Here is a 19,259-nt window from a genome sequence, read left to right on the forward strand (position 1 = left end):
ATCATTTAATTTGTGGAAGGTTTGAATGATAGCTGCAGCTCTTTGGATGTGTGTCTGCCTGTACTTATGATGAACACTCCAGGGCGAGGACGTCCGTATGCAGGAGATCATGAAGCTGGCTCATGAGTTCCTCCAGAACTTCTGTGCAGGGAACCAGCAGAACCAGATCCTGCTGCATAAGCACATCAACCTATTCCTCAACCCAGGGGTAAGTGGACTTTCCTGGGGAAAGGGTTAGGGCTGCGAGGAACCAGTGGTACTCCATCCTTCCCATACCAATAAGTCCACTAGTTTGATGCTTCTATTTCACCTTCTCTTTAGATTCTGGAGGCAGTCACCATGCAGCACGTTTTCATGAATAACTTCCAGCTGTGCAGTGAGATCAACGAGCGCGTGGTGCAGCACTTTATCCACTGCACCGAGACGCATGGCCGCCATGTCCAGTACCTCAAATTCCTTCAAACCATTGTCAAAGCCGAAAACAAGTTCATCAAGAAGTGTCAGGACACCGTCATGGCTGAGGTGGGACACCATAATTACAGTGCACACATGTAACACATTATGCATTTTAGCAATATAAACCTGTAATACTACCCAAACAGAAATTTGTTCAAATCTATATCATGTGTCAGCAGCATCTGATAACTACAGTCTCTGTCTTCCTACTGCTCAGCTGGTGAACTCGGGCGAGGACGTCCTGGTGTTCTACAACGACCGTGCGTCCTTCCAGACCCTGGTCACGATGATGCGATCGGAGCGGGATCGTATGGATGAGAACAGCGCTCTGAGGTACCACATCCACCTGGTAGAGCTGCTGGCTGTCTGCACCGAGGGAAAAAATGTCTACACTGAGATCAAGTGTAACTCTCTGCTGCCTTTGGATGACATAGTGAGGGTGGTCACCCATGAGGACTGCATCCCTGAGGTGAGTGATTGACCGAAGAGCTAAAAGGCATGCATTGGTAGTCTACTGAAATGATAAAGAGCCTGGTGTACATATTGTATTCATGTGACTCATTTGAACATTTGCTTCTTGCAGCAAGTTAAATGACCATTCTGGGCTCTTGGGATAATTGTGTACTTAGGCACCTTTGAAGTTGTTCATTCTTAACTTTTTCTCCAGGTGAAGATAGCCTACATCAACTTCCTGAACCACTGCTACGTGGACACAGAGGTGGAGATGAAGGAGATCTACACCAGCAACCACATGTGGAAGCTCTTTGAGAACTTCCTGGTGGACATATGCAGGGTAAACAAACACACATCACCTCTCTTCCATATCTGTTGGCGAGTCAACAGGCATGCTGGTGACATGTTACTGAGACCTGGTTGATAGTCTGCTGAGCATTCTACAGGGAGACAAAAATAAAGTTAGCCTTATATGTTCTCCTGGGAGTGTGCTGCTGAGAGGCACTGTGAGATCACAGCGTGGAGAAACCATATTCTATCCTCCTTCCTGTGAGGATCCAGGAAATGTGATCCAGTGAATGCTCACCCATTACCCACGTCTGTCTGGTGAGTGAGTCAGGTTGACCTTGGTTGTCCGTTGTCTGCTGTCTGTAGGTGTGCAACAACACCAGTGACAGGAAGCATGCAGACACGGTTCTGGAGGGTTACGTGACAGAGACCGTCATGAGCATCGTCACCACCTTCTTCAGCTCGCCCTTCTCTGACCAGAGCACCAGTCTGCAGGTAACCATGACCACCGTAACATATAACACTAAATAAAAGCAGTTGAATGGTGGATATTCTACGCTGTTGGGAGAAATCTGGTCATCAATCATTTTCTGTTGATAGTGATCGGTGTTAACTTCCTCGTCTGTGTGTAAGAAACATTATCCCCAAAGGCTCTACACTGACAGTTAACATGTAATATATGACATTTTGCTTCAAATAGCTGGCACGTCAGGTGTATGTAAGTATGAGTAAAAGTCCCATTGTAATTGGTTTTCCATCCCCTGGGTGTGTTCCTTACCAGCAGTCATAGAGCAGCCAGACGTTTCCTCAATGACCGGTCTTCACAGAACTGAGTCAGCACCTTCCAAGAATTCTCTACAGATGGCATGTGCAAATGCTTTAGAATCCTCCCCTCAGTTCCTTCCCAGATCTTTAGGCTTTCACAAGATAACTGGGATGTGTTTGCTGGGATATAATTGCAAATGTCACGTAACGAATGGTAAATCACTCTGTGGCCTACTATAAATGGTTTGGATGTATGACAGGTGGAGGAGAAGATTTGTCCACTTCACTCTAAGGGTTTTGCAATCCCTCCTGGAGTTGTCTAGTAATACCAATTCCTGTAAGGAACTATGTTTTTGTTTAGATTGTTTTAGGTTTAGTTTCTCTTATAGTCATTTCCACATCCTTTCCAACCCATTTCCTCCACTATCCCACATCCCATTAGACTCAATACAACAGTTGATGTGAACCGCCATAATGATATCCATTCCCTTCTCTCCCATGACAGGCAAGCATTCTGGGAAAGATAACTGAGGTATACAGTATGTTGTACCATAGGTTTGTGTGCAGCTGGTTCACAGGGTGTTGTTTGGTCCTGGTGGTAGCGGTGATACTGTATGTATTAGACATTGGTCTAGTAGTAGTTGGGACCTGAGCTGATTCTGGTGATAACCAACAGGCATAGTAGAAGTGTTAGACCCTCTTACATACTGTATGTTATAGCACCTTTACAGTACATACTGTTCAAGGTTTGAGAATTGTACGGGCAAACAGGAGAAAACGCTTTGAAACGTAAATAAACGTTCAGGTAATACTTTCTCGGTGTCAAAGGTTTTCTCTGATTTCTTCCTGCTGAACATGACTCAATTTGTGTCTGATGGCACCCTCACGTTGGGGAAACTGGGTTCTAGAAATATGGTCTGTGATAAACCACAAAAGCCTTTGTTGATCACGGCTGGGGATTTTAGCTTTGTTTAATGTGCAGCTTCTGACTTGTCTTTTGATGTCTTTTCTCCTCTTATATCTACTGTCTTTACTTCCTGTCTTTCTGTCTTTCTGTCTGTATTTCTGTCTGTCTGTCTGTCTGTCTGTCTGTCTGTCTGTCTGTCTGTCTGTCTGTCTGTCTGTCTGTCTGTCTGTCTGTCTGTCTGTCTGTCTGTCTGTCTGTCTGTCTGTCTGTCTGTCTGTCTGTCTGTGTCTCTCTCTCTCTCTCACGCTTTCTCTTAGACTCGTCAGCCGGTGTTTGTACAGCTCCTGCAGGGGGTGTTCAGGGTATACCACTGCAACTGGCTCAACCCCACTCAGAAGGCCTCCGTTGAGGCCTGTATCAAGGTGCTCTCTGACGTGGGTAAGATACCTGCAATTGGCCTCCACCTGTTACCCAAAAACTGTCTTGATAAAGTCAGAGAAGTACATCTCTTTATAGTCACAAGCCAATGAGCTCATTTTATCTGTCATCTAGAAGAATAAAATACATATTTCAAAAGTAAAATAAAAACGAGCATCCCTCTTAAGTTTGCGTCCTACTGTTTCATTTCACACAGCCAAGAGCAGAGCCATCGCGATCCCAGTGGACCTGGACAGCCAGGTGAACAACCTGTTTGTCAAGTCCAACAACGTGGTCACCAAGTCCATCTTGAGCTGGAGACTCTCCGCCAAGAACGCCCCCAGGAGGGACTCCAACGCCACTGCGTCCGTTAGCTACAGGAACATCATAGAAAGGCTGCAGGTGAGTATTCAGGAATATAGTGCCTTCAGAAAGTATTCACAACCTTTGACTTTTTCCACATTTTGTTATGTTACAGCCTCAATTTAAAATGGATTACATTTAGATTGTATGTCACTGGCTTACACACAATATCCCATAATGTCAAAGTGGAATTATGTTTTTAGAACATTTGACAAATTAATAAAAAATGAAAAGCTGAAATGTCTTGAGTCAATATGTATTCAAGCCCTTTGTAATGGCAAGCCTAAAGTTCATTCGCAAAAATTTGCTTAACTAGTCACACAATAATTTGCATGGAGTCACTCTATGTGTAATAATAGTGTTTAACATGATGAATACCACCTCTCTTTACCCTACACATACAATTATCTGTACATTTCAAACACAGATTAAACCACAAAAAAACAGAGACGTTTTCCAATGCCTTGCAAAGAAAGGCACCTATTGGTAGATGGGTAAAAAAACAAACAGACATTGAATATCCATTTGAGCATGGTGAAGTTATTAATGACACTTTGGAAGGTGTATCAATACACCCAGTCACTACAAAGATACAAGCGTCCTTCATAACTCAGTTGCCGGATAGGAAGCAAACTGCTTCACACCAATGGTGACTTTAAAACAGTTACAGAGTTTAATGGATGTGATAGGATACACATTTTAAATTTAGGTTACTCCACAGTACTAACCTAAATGACAGAGTGAAAAGAAGGAAGCCTGTACAGAATAAACATATTCCAAAACATGTATCCTGTTTGCAATAAGGCACTAAATTAATACTGCAAAAAATGTGGCGAAGAAATTAACTTCATGTCCTAAATACAAAACGTTATGTTTGGGGCAAATCCAAAACAACACATCACAGCATACCGCACTTCATATTTTCAAGCATGGTGGTGGATGCATCATGTTATGTATATGGTTGTCATCGGCAATGAGTAGGGACCTTTTTTTGGGATAAAAATAAACGGAATAGAGCTAGACACATACAAAATCCTAGAAGAAAATCTGTTTCTGTCTGCTTTCCAGCAGACACTGGGAGAACAATCCCGCTATGCCCTCAGATGAACTATCAAACAAGCAAAGCATCAATACAGGACTAAGATTGACTCCTACTACACCAGCTATGTCACTCGTCAGATATGGCAGGGCTTGCAAACTATTACGGACTACAAAGGGAAACTCAGCCGTGAGCTGCACAGTGACGTGAGCCTACCAGACGAGCTAAATGCTTTTTATGCTCGCTTCAAGGAAAGCAACACTGAAGCATGCATGAGAGCACCAGCTGTTCCCGGACGACTGTGTGATCATGCTCTCCGTAGCCAATGTAAGCAAGACCTTTAAACAGGTGACCATTCAGACAGACCAACTGGCAAGTGTCTTCACTGACATTTTCAACGTCTCCCTGACCGAGTCTGTAATACCCACATGTTTATAGCAACATAGTCCCTGTGCCCAAGAATGTGAAGATAACCTACCTAAATGACTACCGCCCCATAGCACTCACGTCGGTAGCCATGAAGTGCATTGAAAGGCTGGTCATGGCTCACATCATCAACACCATCATCCTGAAAACCCTAGACCCACACCAATTCGCATACAGCCCCAACAGATCTACAGATGACGGAATCTCAATCGCACTCCACACTGCCCTTTTTCACCTGGACAAAATGAACACCTACGGTATGTGAGAATGCTGTTCATTGACTACAGCTCAGTGTTCAACACCATAGTGCACACAAAGCTCATTACTAAGCTAAGGACCCTGGGACTAAACCCTTCCCTCTGCAACTGGATCCTGGACTTCCTGAAGGGCCGCCCCCAGGTGGTAAGGTTAGGCAACAACATATCTGCCACTCTGATCTTCAACACCCGGGCCCCTCGGGTGCATGCTTGGTCCCCTCCTGTACTCCCTGTTCACCCACGACTGCGTGGCCAGGCACAACTCCAACACCATCATTAAGTTTGCTGACGACACAACAGTGCTAGGCCTGATCACCGACAACGATGAGACCTGGCAGTGTGGTGCCAGGACAACAACCTCTCCGTCAGGGTGAGCAAGACAAAGGAGATGATCGTGGACTACAGGAAATGGAGGGCCGAACAGACCCCCATTCATATCGATGGGGCTGTAGTGGAACCTGTCGAGAGTTTCAAGTTCCTTGGTGTCCACATCACCAACATGGTCCAAACACAAGAGAGCACGACAACACATTTTCCCCCTCAGGAGACTGAAAAGATTTGGCATGGGTCCCCAGATCCTCAAAAATGTCTACAGCTGCACCATCGAGAGCATCCTAACCAGTTGCATCACCGCCTGGTATGGCAACTGCTTGGCATCCGACCGTAAGGTGCTACAGAGGGTAGTGCGTACGGCCCAGTACATCACTGGGGCCAAGCTTCCTGCCATCAAGGACCTAGATATTAGGCGGTGTCAGAGGAAGGTACAAAAAAATGTCAAAGACTCCAGTCACCCAGGTCATAGACTGTTCTCTCTGCTACCGCACAGCAAGCGGTACCAGAGCGCCAAGTCTAGGTCCAAAAGGCTCCTTAACAGCTTCTAATAAGCTATAATACTGCTGAACAATTAATCAAATGCCACCCCGGGCTATTTACATTGACCCCCCCCTCCTTTATTTTTACACTAGTGATACTCGTTGTTTATTATCTATTCATAGTCACTTTACCCCTACCTACATGTACAAACTACCTCAACTAATCTGTACCCCCACACATTGACTCGGTACCGGTACCCCCTGTATATAGCCTCGTTATTGGTGTGTCATTTTGTGCTACTTTTTATTGTGTTACTTTAGTTTATTTAGTAAATATTTTCTTAACTCTATTTCTTGAACTGCATTGTTGTTTAAGGGCTTGTAAGTAAGCATTTCAGAGTAAGGAATACCTGTTGTATTCTGCCATGTGACAAATAAAATTTGATTTGAAATTCCCCTTTCACCAGGACAATAACCTAAAACACAAAGCCAAATATTCACTAGAGTTGCTTACCAAGACAACGTTGAATGTTCCTAAGTGGCCTAGTTTCAGTTTTGACTTAAATCGTCTTGTAAAACTATGGCAATAATTGAAAATGGCTGTGATGAATTGACCAGTTCCCAGAAACAGAATTAATGGAACTGCGTTAGTAAGGAATGACCTGTAATCCCCCAGAAAGCTAATCTAGTGTGTGTGTTGCAATTTCTTTGTACCCATCACACTGTATACAGTAACTCTACCAGAACCCCTCCCGCCTTCCCAAGACAATGTCTACATCAACACACAGTGTGACGCAACTGTAACAGTTTTCTTATTTCCATGGAGTTTATCATGACTCTGACTCATGGGGATATAGAGCGGGGTGAGGGGAGTTGGATTGGGCTGGTCTGTTTTCGAGGTTTTTGGTAAACCGTGGTCTACTTCTGCTTTTATACATTTTTTCCAGTGTGCAGTCTGAGACAATAAGGTCACAAAGTTCAACATGGTGTTTTTCAGTATTGTCAGCTTCCCTGTATCTTGTTTGGTCATGACTTCAAATGTAGGGGCTGGAATCCAGGCCCCAATCTCATACAGTTCGGTTGGGCCTCATCTAGACCTACCACTGGTGTAACACTCAGTGTGCCAATGTCCTGAGTGTGCCTGTGCCCTGTCTGTGTCCTATTTCTGTTCTGTTACCTCTCTAACCATGCCTGTCTTCTGCATTGCTCTGTGTTTAAGGACATAGTGTCGGCTCTAGAGGACCGTCTGCGTCCTTTGGTCCAGGCTGAGCTATCTGTCCTGGTGGATGTGCTGCATCGCCCAGAGCTACTCTTTCCTGAGAACACAGATGCCCGCAGGAAGTGTGAAAGCGGTGGCTTCATTTCCAAGTAAGACTCATGTACCCACTAACCACTGCAAGCCACCCACCTCCTTGACATGCTGACTAACAATGGACGTGCCTCTTGCCATGTCCAGTGATAAACCACAGTCTGCAATCTTCTTAGAAATTGCGACATTTTTTCCCACAGCAGTTGTAAACCGACTGAGGTTTTAGCCACTAGAAATTGATCTAGCTGTGGTTTAACTGGGAAGTCTGCACAGTCTCCTGATACTGTCTCAGTGTTGAAGAATGCGTTGTGCTCTTTCATACTGTACCTGCTGTACTGTAACTAGAGTTGGGACACTTATCATGTACAAGTGTACAGTAACTGAATCCGTCATTGATCAGGGTGTGCTGTTCCAAACATGCTACTGTAGTGACCCAGGGATTTGTTTTCACCTGTCCTGCCCTGAACCTACTGGAGCTCTGTCTCCCCCACACAGGGCTCCCTCCCTCCCTGCCTCACACGGACCAGGCCATTCCTGTGTCTGTTGTGTTTGATAAGGGCTGAGATTGGATTACTGGGCATGAGTGCGGGCGTCTGGGCTTTTTGAACAGGTGCCGGCTCAGGGGTTAGCCTACTGTAAAGGGCCGCAGGCAGGGGGGATTAATGTGTGGAGTAGCACGTGAGATACCACATGTTCACACTGATTCAGAACAATGACTTACATTTCAAAGGTAATGCAGTACAGTACTAACCGTAATATGTACAGTAGAATACAATGGGACCTTTAGGAAAGCTTGTGATGAATGATTTTCATTGAAGTGTTCATACACATGATTGATCATTTGGACTGAAACACTCCTATCAATGAATACAAGTCACACAGCACCTGATCTGATTGACAGCACCTCTAAGACCCACGTGAGGTCAATCTCTACCCCTAGCATTTATGATCAATAATGAATTAAGCCAATCAATTACGATATGTCAAGCAAACATAATATTATCTCTTAATTACTCAAGCTTAACAGTAAATACTATAGGGGTGACTCTCTGAAATCAGGGTTTGTTATCACTGAAGTGTTTTTTTGGGGAGGGGAGTGCAGTTCTGTACAGTGTGATACACCTCTCCTCCTGTCCCTGTCCCTGTCCCTGTCCTCTGCCCAGGCTGATCAAACACACCAAGCAGCTACTGGAGGAGAACGAGGAGCGGCTGTGTATCAAGGTGCTGCAGACTCTGAGGGAGATGATGACCAAAGACCGTGGCTATGGGGAGAAGGTAAATGGCCGTCTTCACCACCATCTCACAATACTTCCCTTGTTCTCTCTACACTGGGTTTTATCATGAGCGGAAACTGAGTGCTTTCTAAGAGGCCTGGTATTCTGTAGCTCTTTACAGAGGTCAGTGCAAAGGTCAGAGGTTAACAGCAAAGCTGGAGGTTAAGTTTTCCTCTGCTGCCCTCTGCCTTCCCCCCAGATGATACTGGTAGTACATTATGTCTGTGTTGGTTGGGATGAGTCTTTTGGTTTGGTTTAAAACCTACAGTAGCAGCTGCCCTTCTGCAGGAATAAGATGCCAAGGGTGTGTATATATGGTATCCTCAGTGCTTTTCCTATTGGCACAGTCAGACACACACATAAACCACAATGGATTAGTGTCCATCTGAAAATGACTTGTCTATGTTTGGTGGTTGGGGACAGTTCCAGTATACTTTACCAGCACCAGCATGCTGTAATTGAACTTTAACTCTAATACACCATGAACACTTATACAGCATTTACTGTATCGGCTGTAAATGACTCTCTGTACTAATCTCTGATTAATGACCTTGGTTCACTCTGCTTTCTGTTCTGTTGAGCGAGGGCAATCCATTGCTTTGAAATGCAGTAACCTGTGTGTTTTTACTAACTGACTGACTGACTGACATGGTGTGGGGTTTCTTACCTACTGTTTGTCTGTTTTCAGCTGCCACCCCTCCTCCTAACCCAGCTCTACTAACTCTGCCTGTATACTCTTCTCTTCCAGCACATTGCCTTTGATGATGAGATGGATGTGGCTGAGGTTGATCATTTTCCTTCTTTCGTTCGGTTTCTGTCTCGTACTAGACGTGTGGTGTAGATAGATGTGCCTGTGCTGGTGGTTTTTCTGTCTTGTTATGTGCTGCTGACTTCAGTGTAGCTGCTTGTTTCCGTGTGTGTTACCGTGCCACTAGCATGCTAAGCACTTTTTGGTGTTGCCAACTTGCTACACTCCAATGTGTCTGTATTGTAGTCAGACCTGGGTTCAAAATACTCAGACTCAAATTCACTCCCACGCATTTAACCCAGGTATCACTAAATAGTATTTCAAACAAGTATTTGAAAATACTGTCAAATACAATTTGGCAGACTATTTGGTTTTTACAATTAGCCATTCAAATACTTCAAATAAAAGTGCTTGTTTTGGGCTGTGTGTTTGAGAATACTCAAATACATCCAAAAAAGTATTTTAAATGCCAGATGGTTTGTTCCAAGAAAAAAGTGCCTTCGATATTTCAAGTAGAAATTGCACACCAATATTGCAATTTAAAAGCCTTTTATATTAAATGACGTGCCCCTTTAATATAGACCACATGGAGAATTCAATAAATCTGATAGTTAATATGAATAAAGATTTGCTAAAGTGCCAAAATTCTACATTTTGACATGTCCCTCTGCGCACACCCTCTGTGACTTCTAGGACTTTAACCCACTTAACCCCAAAATGTCTCCCAAGTTTTCACCATCATTGTAAAGCCCTAGTTATTTTGTTGCTTTAACTTAACTTGCTTTAGCTTCAGATATTGAAGATGATTATTTATTTCAAGTGATTAGTTATTCATTTTACGTCTGTCTTCACATTTTCATTTCATTTCATTACAGTACAACGGTTTGATTTGTTTGATCGTAGCTAGCTACATAGCTAGCTACATAGCCGTCTCTGTATCAAAGATAATTGTGTAGTCTAGAGCGATTTTCTAGGTTACCTAGCCAGCTATTGTCGTTCTTTTAACGCAACGTAACGTAATCAACAACGCAGCCACTGCCAGCTAGCCTACAAAGTCAACAACGCAGCCACTGCCACCTAGCCTACTTCAGCAGTACTGTATCATTTTTAATCATTTTAGTCAATAAGATTCTTGCTACGTAAGCTCAACTTTCTGAACATTCGAGACGTGTAGTCCACTTGTCATTCCAATCTCCTTTGCATTAGCGTAGCCTCTTCTGTAGCCTGTCAACTATGTGTCTGTCTATCCCTGTTCTCTCCTCTCTGCACAGACCATACAAACGCTCCACACCGCGTGGCCGCGGCCACCTAATCTGGTGGTCCCAGCGCGCACGACCCACGTGGAGTTCCAGGTCTCCGGTAGCCTCTGGAACTGCCGATCTGCGGCCAACAAGGCAGAGTTCATCTCAGCCTATGCCTTCCTCCAGTCCCTCGACTTCTTGGCACTGACGGAAACATGGATCACCACAGATAACACTGCTACTCCTACTGCTCTCTCTTCGTCCGCCCACGTGTTCTCGCACACCCCGAGAGCTTCTGGTCAGCGGGGTGGTGGCACCGGGATCCTCATCTCTCCCAAGTGGTCATTCTCTCTTTCTCCCCTTACCCATCTGTCTATCGCCTCCTTTGAATTCCATGCTGTCACAGTTACCAGCCCTTTCAAGCTTAACATCCTTATCATTTATCGCCCTCCAGGTTCCCTCGGAGAGTTCATCAGTATTCATGGCTGGGCTCCCTGCCTGTGCCATTAAACCCCTACAACTCATCCAGAACGCTGCAGCCCGTCTGGTGTTCAACCTTCCCAAGTTCTCTCACGTCACCCCGCTCCTCCGCTCTCTCCACTGGCTTCCAGTTGAAGCTCGCATCCGCTACAAGACCATGGTGCTTGCCTACGGAGCTGTGAGGGGAACGGCACCTCAGTACCTCCAGGCTCTGATCAGGCCCTTCACCCAAACAAGGGCACTGCTTTCATCCACCTCTGGCCTGCTCGCCTCCCTACCACTGAGGAAGTACAGTTCCCGCTCAGCCCAGTCAAAACTGTTCGCTGCTCTGGCCCCACAATGGTGGAACAAACTCCCTCACGACGCCAGGACAGCGGAGTCAATCACCACCTTCCGGAGACACCTGAAACCCCACCTCTTTAAGGAATACCTAGGATAGGATAAAGTAATCCTTCTCACCCCCCCCTTAAAAGATTTAGATGCACTATTGTAAAGTGGCTGCTCCACTGGATGTCATAAGGTGAATGCACCAATTTGTAAGTCGCTCTGGATAAGAGCGTCTGCTAAATGACTTAAATGTAAATGTAAATGTTAAGGTCAACCCTGTCACATGAACTGAACTCTCCTTTTAATATGATGAAAACTCTTCTTTTTTTGTACTTTTTAAAATTATTTTTTTACAAAAGAAACACAACATCTAACAATCAAATCATAGTGTAGAAGCAGGTGAGCTGGTTCTACTATTTTGAGCAATTTTCTGGTGTTTTGAGGTGGAAAAGTGAGTGGGGTCGAGCAGAACACATCAACCAGTAGACAGGCTACAAATGTTTTAACCCCAAAAAAATTCTGTAAGTTTGCGTTCAACTGCCTTTCCCTGTTGTACGCAACAAGCTTCCATTCACCCTGACACAAGGGGATTTATGGATGAAATTGTCAACCCTGTTACTGTCAACCCAGTTACGGTCAACCCTGTTACTTTATTTGGCACTTATCATAGTAGTATTTTTATTTAACCTCTTGAGATGGAAAACACTTTTTTTTAAATTAAGGTTAACATATACACATTAGGACATGTAAAAATGAGGTGAAATCATATATATATATATATATATATTTTTTTTTTACCAAGTTACACTACTCAAAAGGCATCCAATTGGTGGAACGGCCCAGATACAGAAGTCCATGTATTTGAACGCATGTCTGATTGTAGTCGTCTGCTTAAAGTTGAATTATGGTCGTTGTGTACATAGATCCACAGGTCTTTATACAGTTTTTTTCAGACTGGAATTGCATGTTAGGAATCTGGTATTTTTGGAAACAGTGCACACAGACCATAATGGCAGACCCTGAAGGGGGAGGGGGGGTGTTGATCATACCCAGACTCTCTTTGGGTGGTGGTCAGAGGGACAGGGTGGTTCCCCCTAAATTCCTCACCATCATTACCACAGCAGGTGTGTGAGTATTTATACACGTGAAGCTATCCCTTAAATGTAGTGGCGGACACCAGAGCATACCAACATCCATAGAGGGTAACGGGCTTGGTGTGTGCAGGTGTGCTTGCTACTGTATATGTACATTCAGGTCTGTGTTTCTGTGTCTGTGTCTGCCTTAAAGACAGTGGAGATATCCTTTTTTTTTTACCTTTCATCTGGTACTGTATCTGTCTGTTTAGGGACTTTCAGAGAGGCTGGGACCAGTGCCATATGGGAGGGTCTAACTTCTTACTTAGAAGTGTTTATAGTTCCTGGATGTTACGCAACAGTTAATATTACCCTTGTCAATGGCAAAGCACCAGACTACAGTACACCCCATTCCAAAGCATACATTGAGAGTGTATGGCATATAAGAGCACAGCTGTATTGTTTGTTTGTTTTTTTACCTTTGGAAGATATAATTTAGTATAAGTTGCAGTATTACTGTAGTTTAACTTTTTGGTCACAACAACATTTTCTACTCACAACTTCAAGCACTTGATTTATTGTACTATAAATGAGTACAAGAATAGAATGAGTTACTTTAGGGTGTGAAACTTCATTTCTGAAAAAAGGAAAGAAAACAAGAGAGGGAGAGATAAGAAGGAAAGGTAAACATAGATATCAGACTGAGTGGCTGTTGGAGAGCCTACACTCTAAGCTGCATGTCTGCCAGGAGATCACATGCTCACATGAGTGTATTTTCTCTCTCTCTACTCCTCCTTCCCTCCCTCCATGTGGTATCCAGTGTTGGAAATCCCCAGCTGCTTCCCCTCCCAAAAACAATCCCTGACGATCCCTCCTAAAATGGGAGTGAACAGATAGACTGCTTCTTTGTTGCCTCAACGCCCCCTCCCCGTTTTACTGTCTGAAGAATGTACACACATACTTTACACACACACACACACACACATACGCACACACACACACACACACACACACGCACACACACACACACACACACACACACACACCCCACCCATACATCCAGCACGTGCATGGACCTAGGAGGGCCCTACTGTGGGATGCCGTGTCCCATACCCCAGGCTGATCCAAAGCCCACACTTCCCCTCTGCAGCAGCAGCAGCACTGAGCTGTCTGTCAGTTAGCTGTTCCGTAAGCCCTGTGTTAAGCTTGCTGCGCTGCTCGGTATGCCAGCTCCTCTGTGGCTTCCCACTGCTACAGGAGAGCTCTGCCATGCAGTACAGTACTCTCCTTATTAATCTGAGAAGCATAGGGTACTGTAGTACCCTGAGTCGGTGTGCGTGTTTGTGTCGGAGGTGGGTGGGATAATGTAATAGGGTCAGCAGAAAGCAGAGATAATATGGCTTTAGGTTGGCGATATGTTGTGTGCTGACCTGGGGGGGGGGGTTACGCAATAGAGATGATTTCTATGCAGGAGAGGGCACGACGGTCTGTTTGTGTCCGCATGTGTCTCTCTTGCTCCCTCGCATCGCTGTGTGTCCCCGTGCCAGTGGATCTCTATCGTCTCATTATCCCTGGCAAACTCTCTGTCTCCCTCTCTCTCTATTTATATCTCTCTACCAATCTTTTTCCTCCCTCTTAGTCTCTACATCCCACAGTGCTGGTGTCCTCTGCCTCAGCGTTTCCCTGCTTGTCCTCAGCTATACTCAGAGCTGCTGCAATGTGTGTGAGGCGATTTGAGGGAACCTTGGTTGTTTCTCTGATCCCCTCCAACAAGGAAAACTATAGGCACTTTTGCTGGCCATGCCGCTCTGTCCCAGGTTCCCTGCAGCCTGCCTTCGTCCTGCACGATACTTGGGCTCCCGCCAGCTCTCAGGCAGCGGTTATGTAAGAGCTAGCATATCCCCCCCCCCTGAAATTCACTCTCCACTGATGTGACCTTCAGAAGTAATTGGCAATAAAAGTGTGGCGGAGCTGTTTACTGAGAGACTGGCAGCGCCTCGTGTTGGGCGGCGCTGGGGCGGGCAAGGGAGTGTTAACTGTTTCAGGCCCGCCACTGATGTAATGGTGTCAGACAAGAACAAAATAAATCATCTCTCTGTCCTCCACCCTTATCCCCCTTTATCTCCTATGATTGTCTTCCTGTTTGTCTCTCTTTCTTGAAAGCCTGTATGTCTCCCTCCCTCCCCCTGCCTATTTATTCTTTGACCTGTAATCTTCCATGCTAGGGGATAGGAGGGTGGGGGGAGGGGGTGCTGGGGTGCCTATGACAGTCACTGTCACTAGGAGAGAGGCCCGGCAGATTATATAATAAGGAGAAGGAAGGGGTGGTACGATTCTGACTACAGACCCATGTGACACACCCTGAAAACAAGTGCAGAGACAAGTGGAAACTCCATGGGGGAGTCGTCTCATCTTTCCACTGCTGAAATGTGATTGTAACTTCCATTAAGATGACCTTATGTTTGGCCCTGTATCGCAGTGGAGCAGTGATTCAGCCCACTATACCACAATATAGTTTACGTCATACAGTCTGAGAAAACGTACAAGTGGGACCAATGTTGGCGGTCATGGGTCTAGCTGTGTCCAGGGCTGATGCCAGCAGTTCCATGGGAAAAGCATGGGCGACCCCCAGCGTTCAGATCCCCGGGACTCATGGAAGACAAATCAGGGCAGATAAGGCCCATAATGATTGTCATGCTCCACCACTGAACATGTTGACGGATCGGAAAACCCATTGAAAAGTAGCTTTATGATGTTGTGCTTTAATTGAATTCGACAAGTGAATCAGGGTTAAAACCTTTTCAGCCTTGTTTGCATGCATCATCCTTTTTCCTGTGCAAATGGATGCTTTACGTAAACAGGGGCCTGATAAGGGGAGATTCTTGTCTAGTCTCACAATTACTCAGAGTCAGCATGACTGCGTTACTGAGGCACTGTGGTCTGTCTGTGTATCTGTCTCTGCCTTTTCACTTTGCACCATTTAAATGTATCACATCCGTCAGTCTGTCTCTCTCTTCCTAAAAGTCCTTTTTAACATTGGTGTTGAAGCAAGCGTTTCATTTCAGCAGTCAGCCCACAGAAAATCAAATGTCTCTCTTTTCTCTTGGGGTACTTTGTCAAACATTGAGTATGAAGAACATCAACAAGTCAGCATTAGCTAATGTGTTAGGTTTTTAAATGTATTCGTACATGTTTTGTTTCCATTTGCCTGTATTATTATGCACTGCATCACTAATAGGCCTACTTGTAGCGCCATCATGCCACTAAAAGCCATATCTGCAAGTCTGGTTTGTCCCTTAAAGCCCTTGGCCTTCATTTTAGGACCTGCAATTTCTAATCTGCTCACATGAACTAAACAGTCCATTCATTGTCCTACGTCAAGGTGTTCATTTTGCTATGCAAGCAACTGGGAGAAAGCAGGGGCAACCCCATGCAGGCATATGAACACAAGGAGAGTATAATAGTGATGTTTGATTATATAACACAAGACACGTGCTCTAATAACAGCAGAGACTTAGCATAGAAACGTCAGATAAGGGCATGTTTGTTGTCCCCTTCGTCGTGGCTGGCTTTGAGTCATGCGCTTTTATTGCTGTCGGGCACATGATGGGCCAACTGATCAACTGTAACCAGCCAGACATACAAGGAGGTCCTTGGTGAAGCGGGCATGGCCTTGCATTGATCTGTTTGCACTGTGAGGCAAGTGACCTGAGAACTGCCTGAGGTTAATTTGCCCACGGACTGTGGTCTAACCCAGACCTTGACTAACCCAGACCATGTGTCTTATCTGTCTATCTATTCAGCTGGCCCCTCTGCCGGCTGAACCTGAAGTCCCTGCTGCAGATGTGAGTTCAACACCCATATTGCCTGGGCCTCAGCACAGCCTGGGCCTTAGCACTCCAATATGGGTTATTGTAGAATATAGATCATCTGAGTCATCCATCCTCCCCGCTCATCAAGATGGAAACAGCGAAATCCTTTCCCTTTTCAGTGCCCACTCACCAAAACACACAGACGCAAATGTTTCCCCTTGTGGATTTTTAATTATGCTGTGAACCGACCCATGTACGGTGAGGGAAAAAGGTATTTGATCCCCTGCTGATTTTGTACGTTTGCCCACTGACAAAGAAATGATCAGTCTATCATTTTAATGGTAGGTTTATTTGAACAGTGAGAGACAGAATAATAACAACAAAAATCCAGAAAAACGCATGTCAAGAATGTTATAAATTGATTTGCATTTTAATGAGGGAAATAAGTATTTGACCCCTCTGCAAAACAGGACTTAGTACTTGGTGGCAAAACCTTTGTTGGTAATCACAGAGGTCAGATGTTTCTTGTAGTTGGCCACCAGGTTTGCACACATCTCAGGAGGGATTTTGTCCCACTCCTCTTTGCAGATCTTCTCCACGTTATTAAGGTTTCGAGGCTGACAAACCTTCAGCTCCCTCCACAGATTTTCTATGGGATTAAGGTCTGGAGACTGGCTAGGCCACTCCAGGACCTTAATGTGCTTCTTCTTTAGCCACTCCTTTGTTGTCATGCTGGAATATCCATCCACGACCCATTTTCAATGCCCTGGCTGAGGGAAGGAGGTTCTCACCCAAGATTTGACGGTACATGGCCCCATCCATCATCCCTTTGATGCGGTGAAGTTGTCCTGTCCCCTTAGCAGAAAACACCCCCAAAGCATAATGTTTCCACCTCCATGTTTGATGGTGGGGATGGTGTTCTTGGGGTCATAGGCAGCATTCCTCATCCACCAAACACGTTGAGTTGATGCCAAAGAGCTCCATTTTGGTCTAATCTGACCACAACACTTTCACCCAGTTGCACTCTGAATCATTCATATGTTCATTGGCAAACTTCAGACGGGCATGTATATGTGCCTTCTTGAGCAGGGGGACCTTGCGGGCGCTGCAGCATTTCAGTCCTTCACGGCGTATTGTGTTACCAATTGTTTTCTTGGTGACTATGGTCCCAGCTGCCTTGAGATCATTGACAAGATCCTCCCATGTGTTTCTGGGCTGATTCCTCACCGTTCTCATGATCATTGCAACTCCACGAGGTGAGATATTGCATGGAGCCCCAGGCCGAGGGAGATTGACAGTTATTTTGTGTTTCTTCCATTTGAGAATAATCGCACCAACTGTTGTCACCTTCTCACCAAGCTGCTTGGCGATGGTCTTTTAGCCCATTTCAGCCTTGTGTAGGTCTACAATCTTGTCCCTGACATCCTTGGATAGCTCTTTGGACTTGGCCACGGTGGAGAGTTTGGAATCTGATTGATGGATTGCTTCTGTGGACAGGTGTCTTTTATATAGGTAACAAACTGAGATTAGGAGCACTCTCTTTAAGGGTGTGCTCCTAATCTCAGCTCGTTACCTGTATAAAAGACACCTGGGAGACAGAAATCTTTCAGATTGAGAGGGGGTCAAATACTTATTTCCCTCATTGAAATGCTAATCAATTTATAACATTTTTGACATGCGTTTTTCTGGATTTTGTTGTTGTTATTCTGTCTCTTACTGTTCAAATAAACCTACCATTAAAATTATAGACTGATCATATCTTTGTCAGTGGGCAAACGTACAAAGTCAGCAGGGGATCAAATACTTTTTTCCCTCACTGTATTTTCCCTCCCTCCATTCATCCCTCCATCCCTCTGTAGGTTTTTGAGTGAAGAACAGTTTCCTTACCTTCTTTCTGCCGGATTTTGGAGCAGTGTGCTGGGTGTTTTTCCATGGCAGATGGGAACATGGGTTTACACTGTGTCAGTACCACTACTAGTACACTGCACTGACTCCGTTATGTCATCTGGAAAGGGATGGGTTTTTTCTCATGGTTTGAGTTGCGTTTCTGCCCCTTGCAGCCTGTTGCTCCCTTGTGTATTTAACATGGTTTCATTTGTGCTGCAACTGCAAAGTAACAATGGAGTCACTCTGAGCCATCTAGTTTGTTGGTTGAAATAACCCAATATCAAAGGTTTGAACAGCAAAGTTTACGCCTTGTTTTAGCGTTGTGAACGTAAAAAAGTTTAAAGTGATTATGAGATGTGAAGTTAATGGGATAGTTGTAAATAAATGTTATTTTATTTCTAACAGCAAGCCACCTTGTTATTCAATTTTCTTCTCTAACCGGTGCTTAAGACTATTTTCACGAAGCCTTGCATGATTATGTTCCTACCCCACATCCACCCCAACACACCACCCACCTCCCTAAGTTAACTGCATGAAATCATTTGGCTCAGTTCCCTGCATGTAAGGAAGGTGACTAATGTGCACAGTATTAACACCCCTCTCTTGTTTTGTTTTTGTTTTCCCCTAATTTTCCTTTTTTGGACTTTTCTTTGATTTACTTTCTGCTAACTCACCTCACCCTTAGGAGCTTGATCCCAACCAACCCCAGAAGCAACTGGAGGACCAGAGAAGGGTAGGTACAGTCCAGTACGGTCTGATCCTCTCCATTCCGGAGTCCGCCAACCTGCTCTCTCTGGCCCACCACAGCTGGCTGTCCTGATGCACTGATGCACCTGACCTGGCCTGCAGCCACTCTGCTTCCACAGCATGCCCACCTACTCACAGGGTTACCCCCCCCCCCCCCCCCCACTAACGAACTGGCCAC

General features: G+C 45.0%; 1 protein-coding gene across 3 annotated transcripts in view; it reads left to right on the forward strand.

Moving 5' to 3' along the window:
* The window catches only part of LOC115137202 (inositol 1,4,5-trisphosphate receptor type 1-like), a 156,219-nt gene that overhangs the window by 65,233 nt on the left and 71,727 nt on the right, over positions 1–19,259 (forward strand). For 2 of the 3 annotated variants that reach the window (XM_029673420.2, XM_065027808.1), the window contains exons 28-36: positions 83–208; positions 322–522; positions 674–925; positions 1,124–1,249; positions 1,564–1,692; positions 3,187–3,307; positions 3,504–3,688; positions 7,403–7,551; positions 8,656–8,767. In XM_029673420.2, the coding sequence (XP_029529280.2) occupies positions 83–208; positions 322–522; positions 674–925; positions 1,124–1,249; positions 1,564–1,692; positions 3,187–3,307; positions 3,504–3,688; positions 7,403–7,551; positions 8,656–8,767 (1,401 nt within the window). Of the gene's footprint in view, positions 1–82; positions 209–321; positions 523–673; positions 926–1,123; positions 1,250–1,563; positions 1,693–3,186; positions 3,308–3,503; positions 3,689–7,402; positions 7,552–8,655; positions 8,768–9,514; positions 9,551–16,438; positions 16,481–19,022; positions 19,068–19,259 lie in introns of all 3 variants that reach the window. The other variant, XM_065027815.1, reaches the window with a different exon arrangement.

The sequence above is a fragment of the Oncorhynchus nerka genome, linkage group LG2, assembly GCF_034236695.1.
Source record: "Oncorhynchus nerka isolate Pitt River linkage group LG2, Oner_Uvic_2.0, whole genome shotgun sequence".
Classification (NCBI taxonomy): Eukaryota; Metazoa; Chordata; class Actinopteri; order Salmoniformes; family Salmonidae; genus Oncorhynchus; species Oncorhynchus nerka.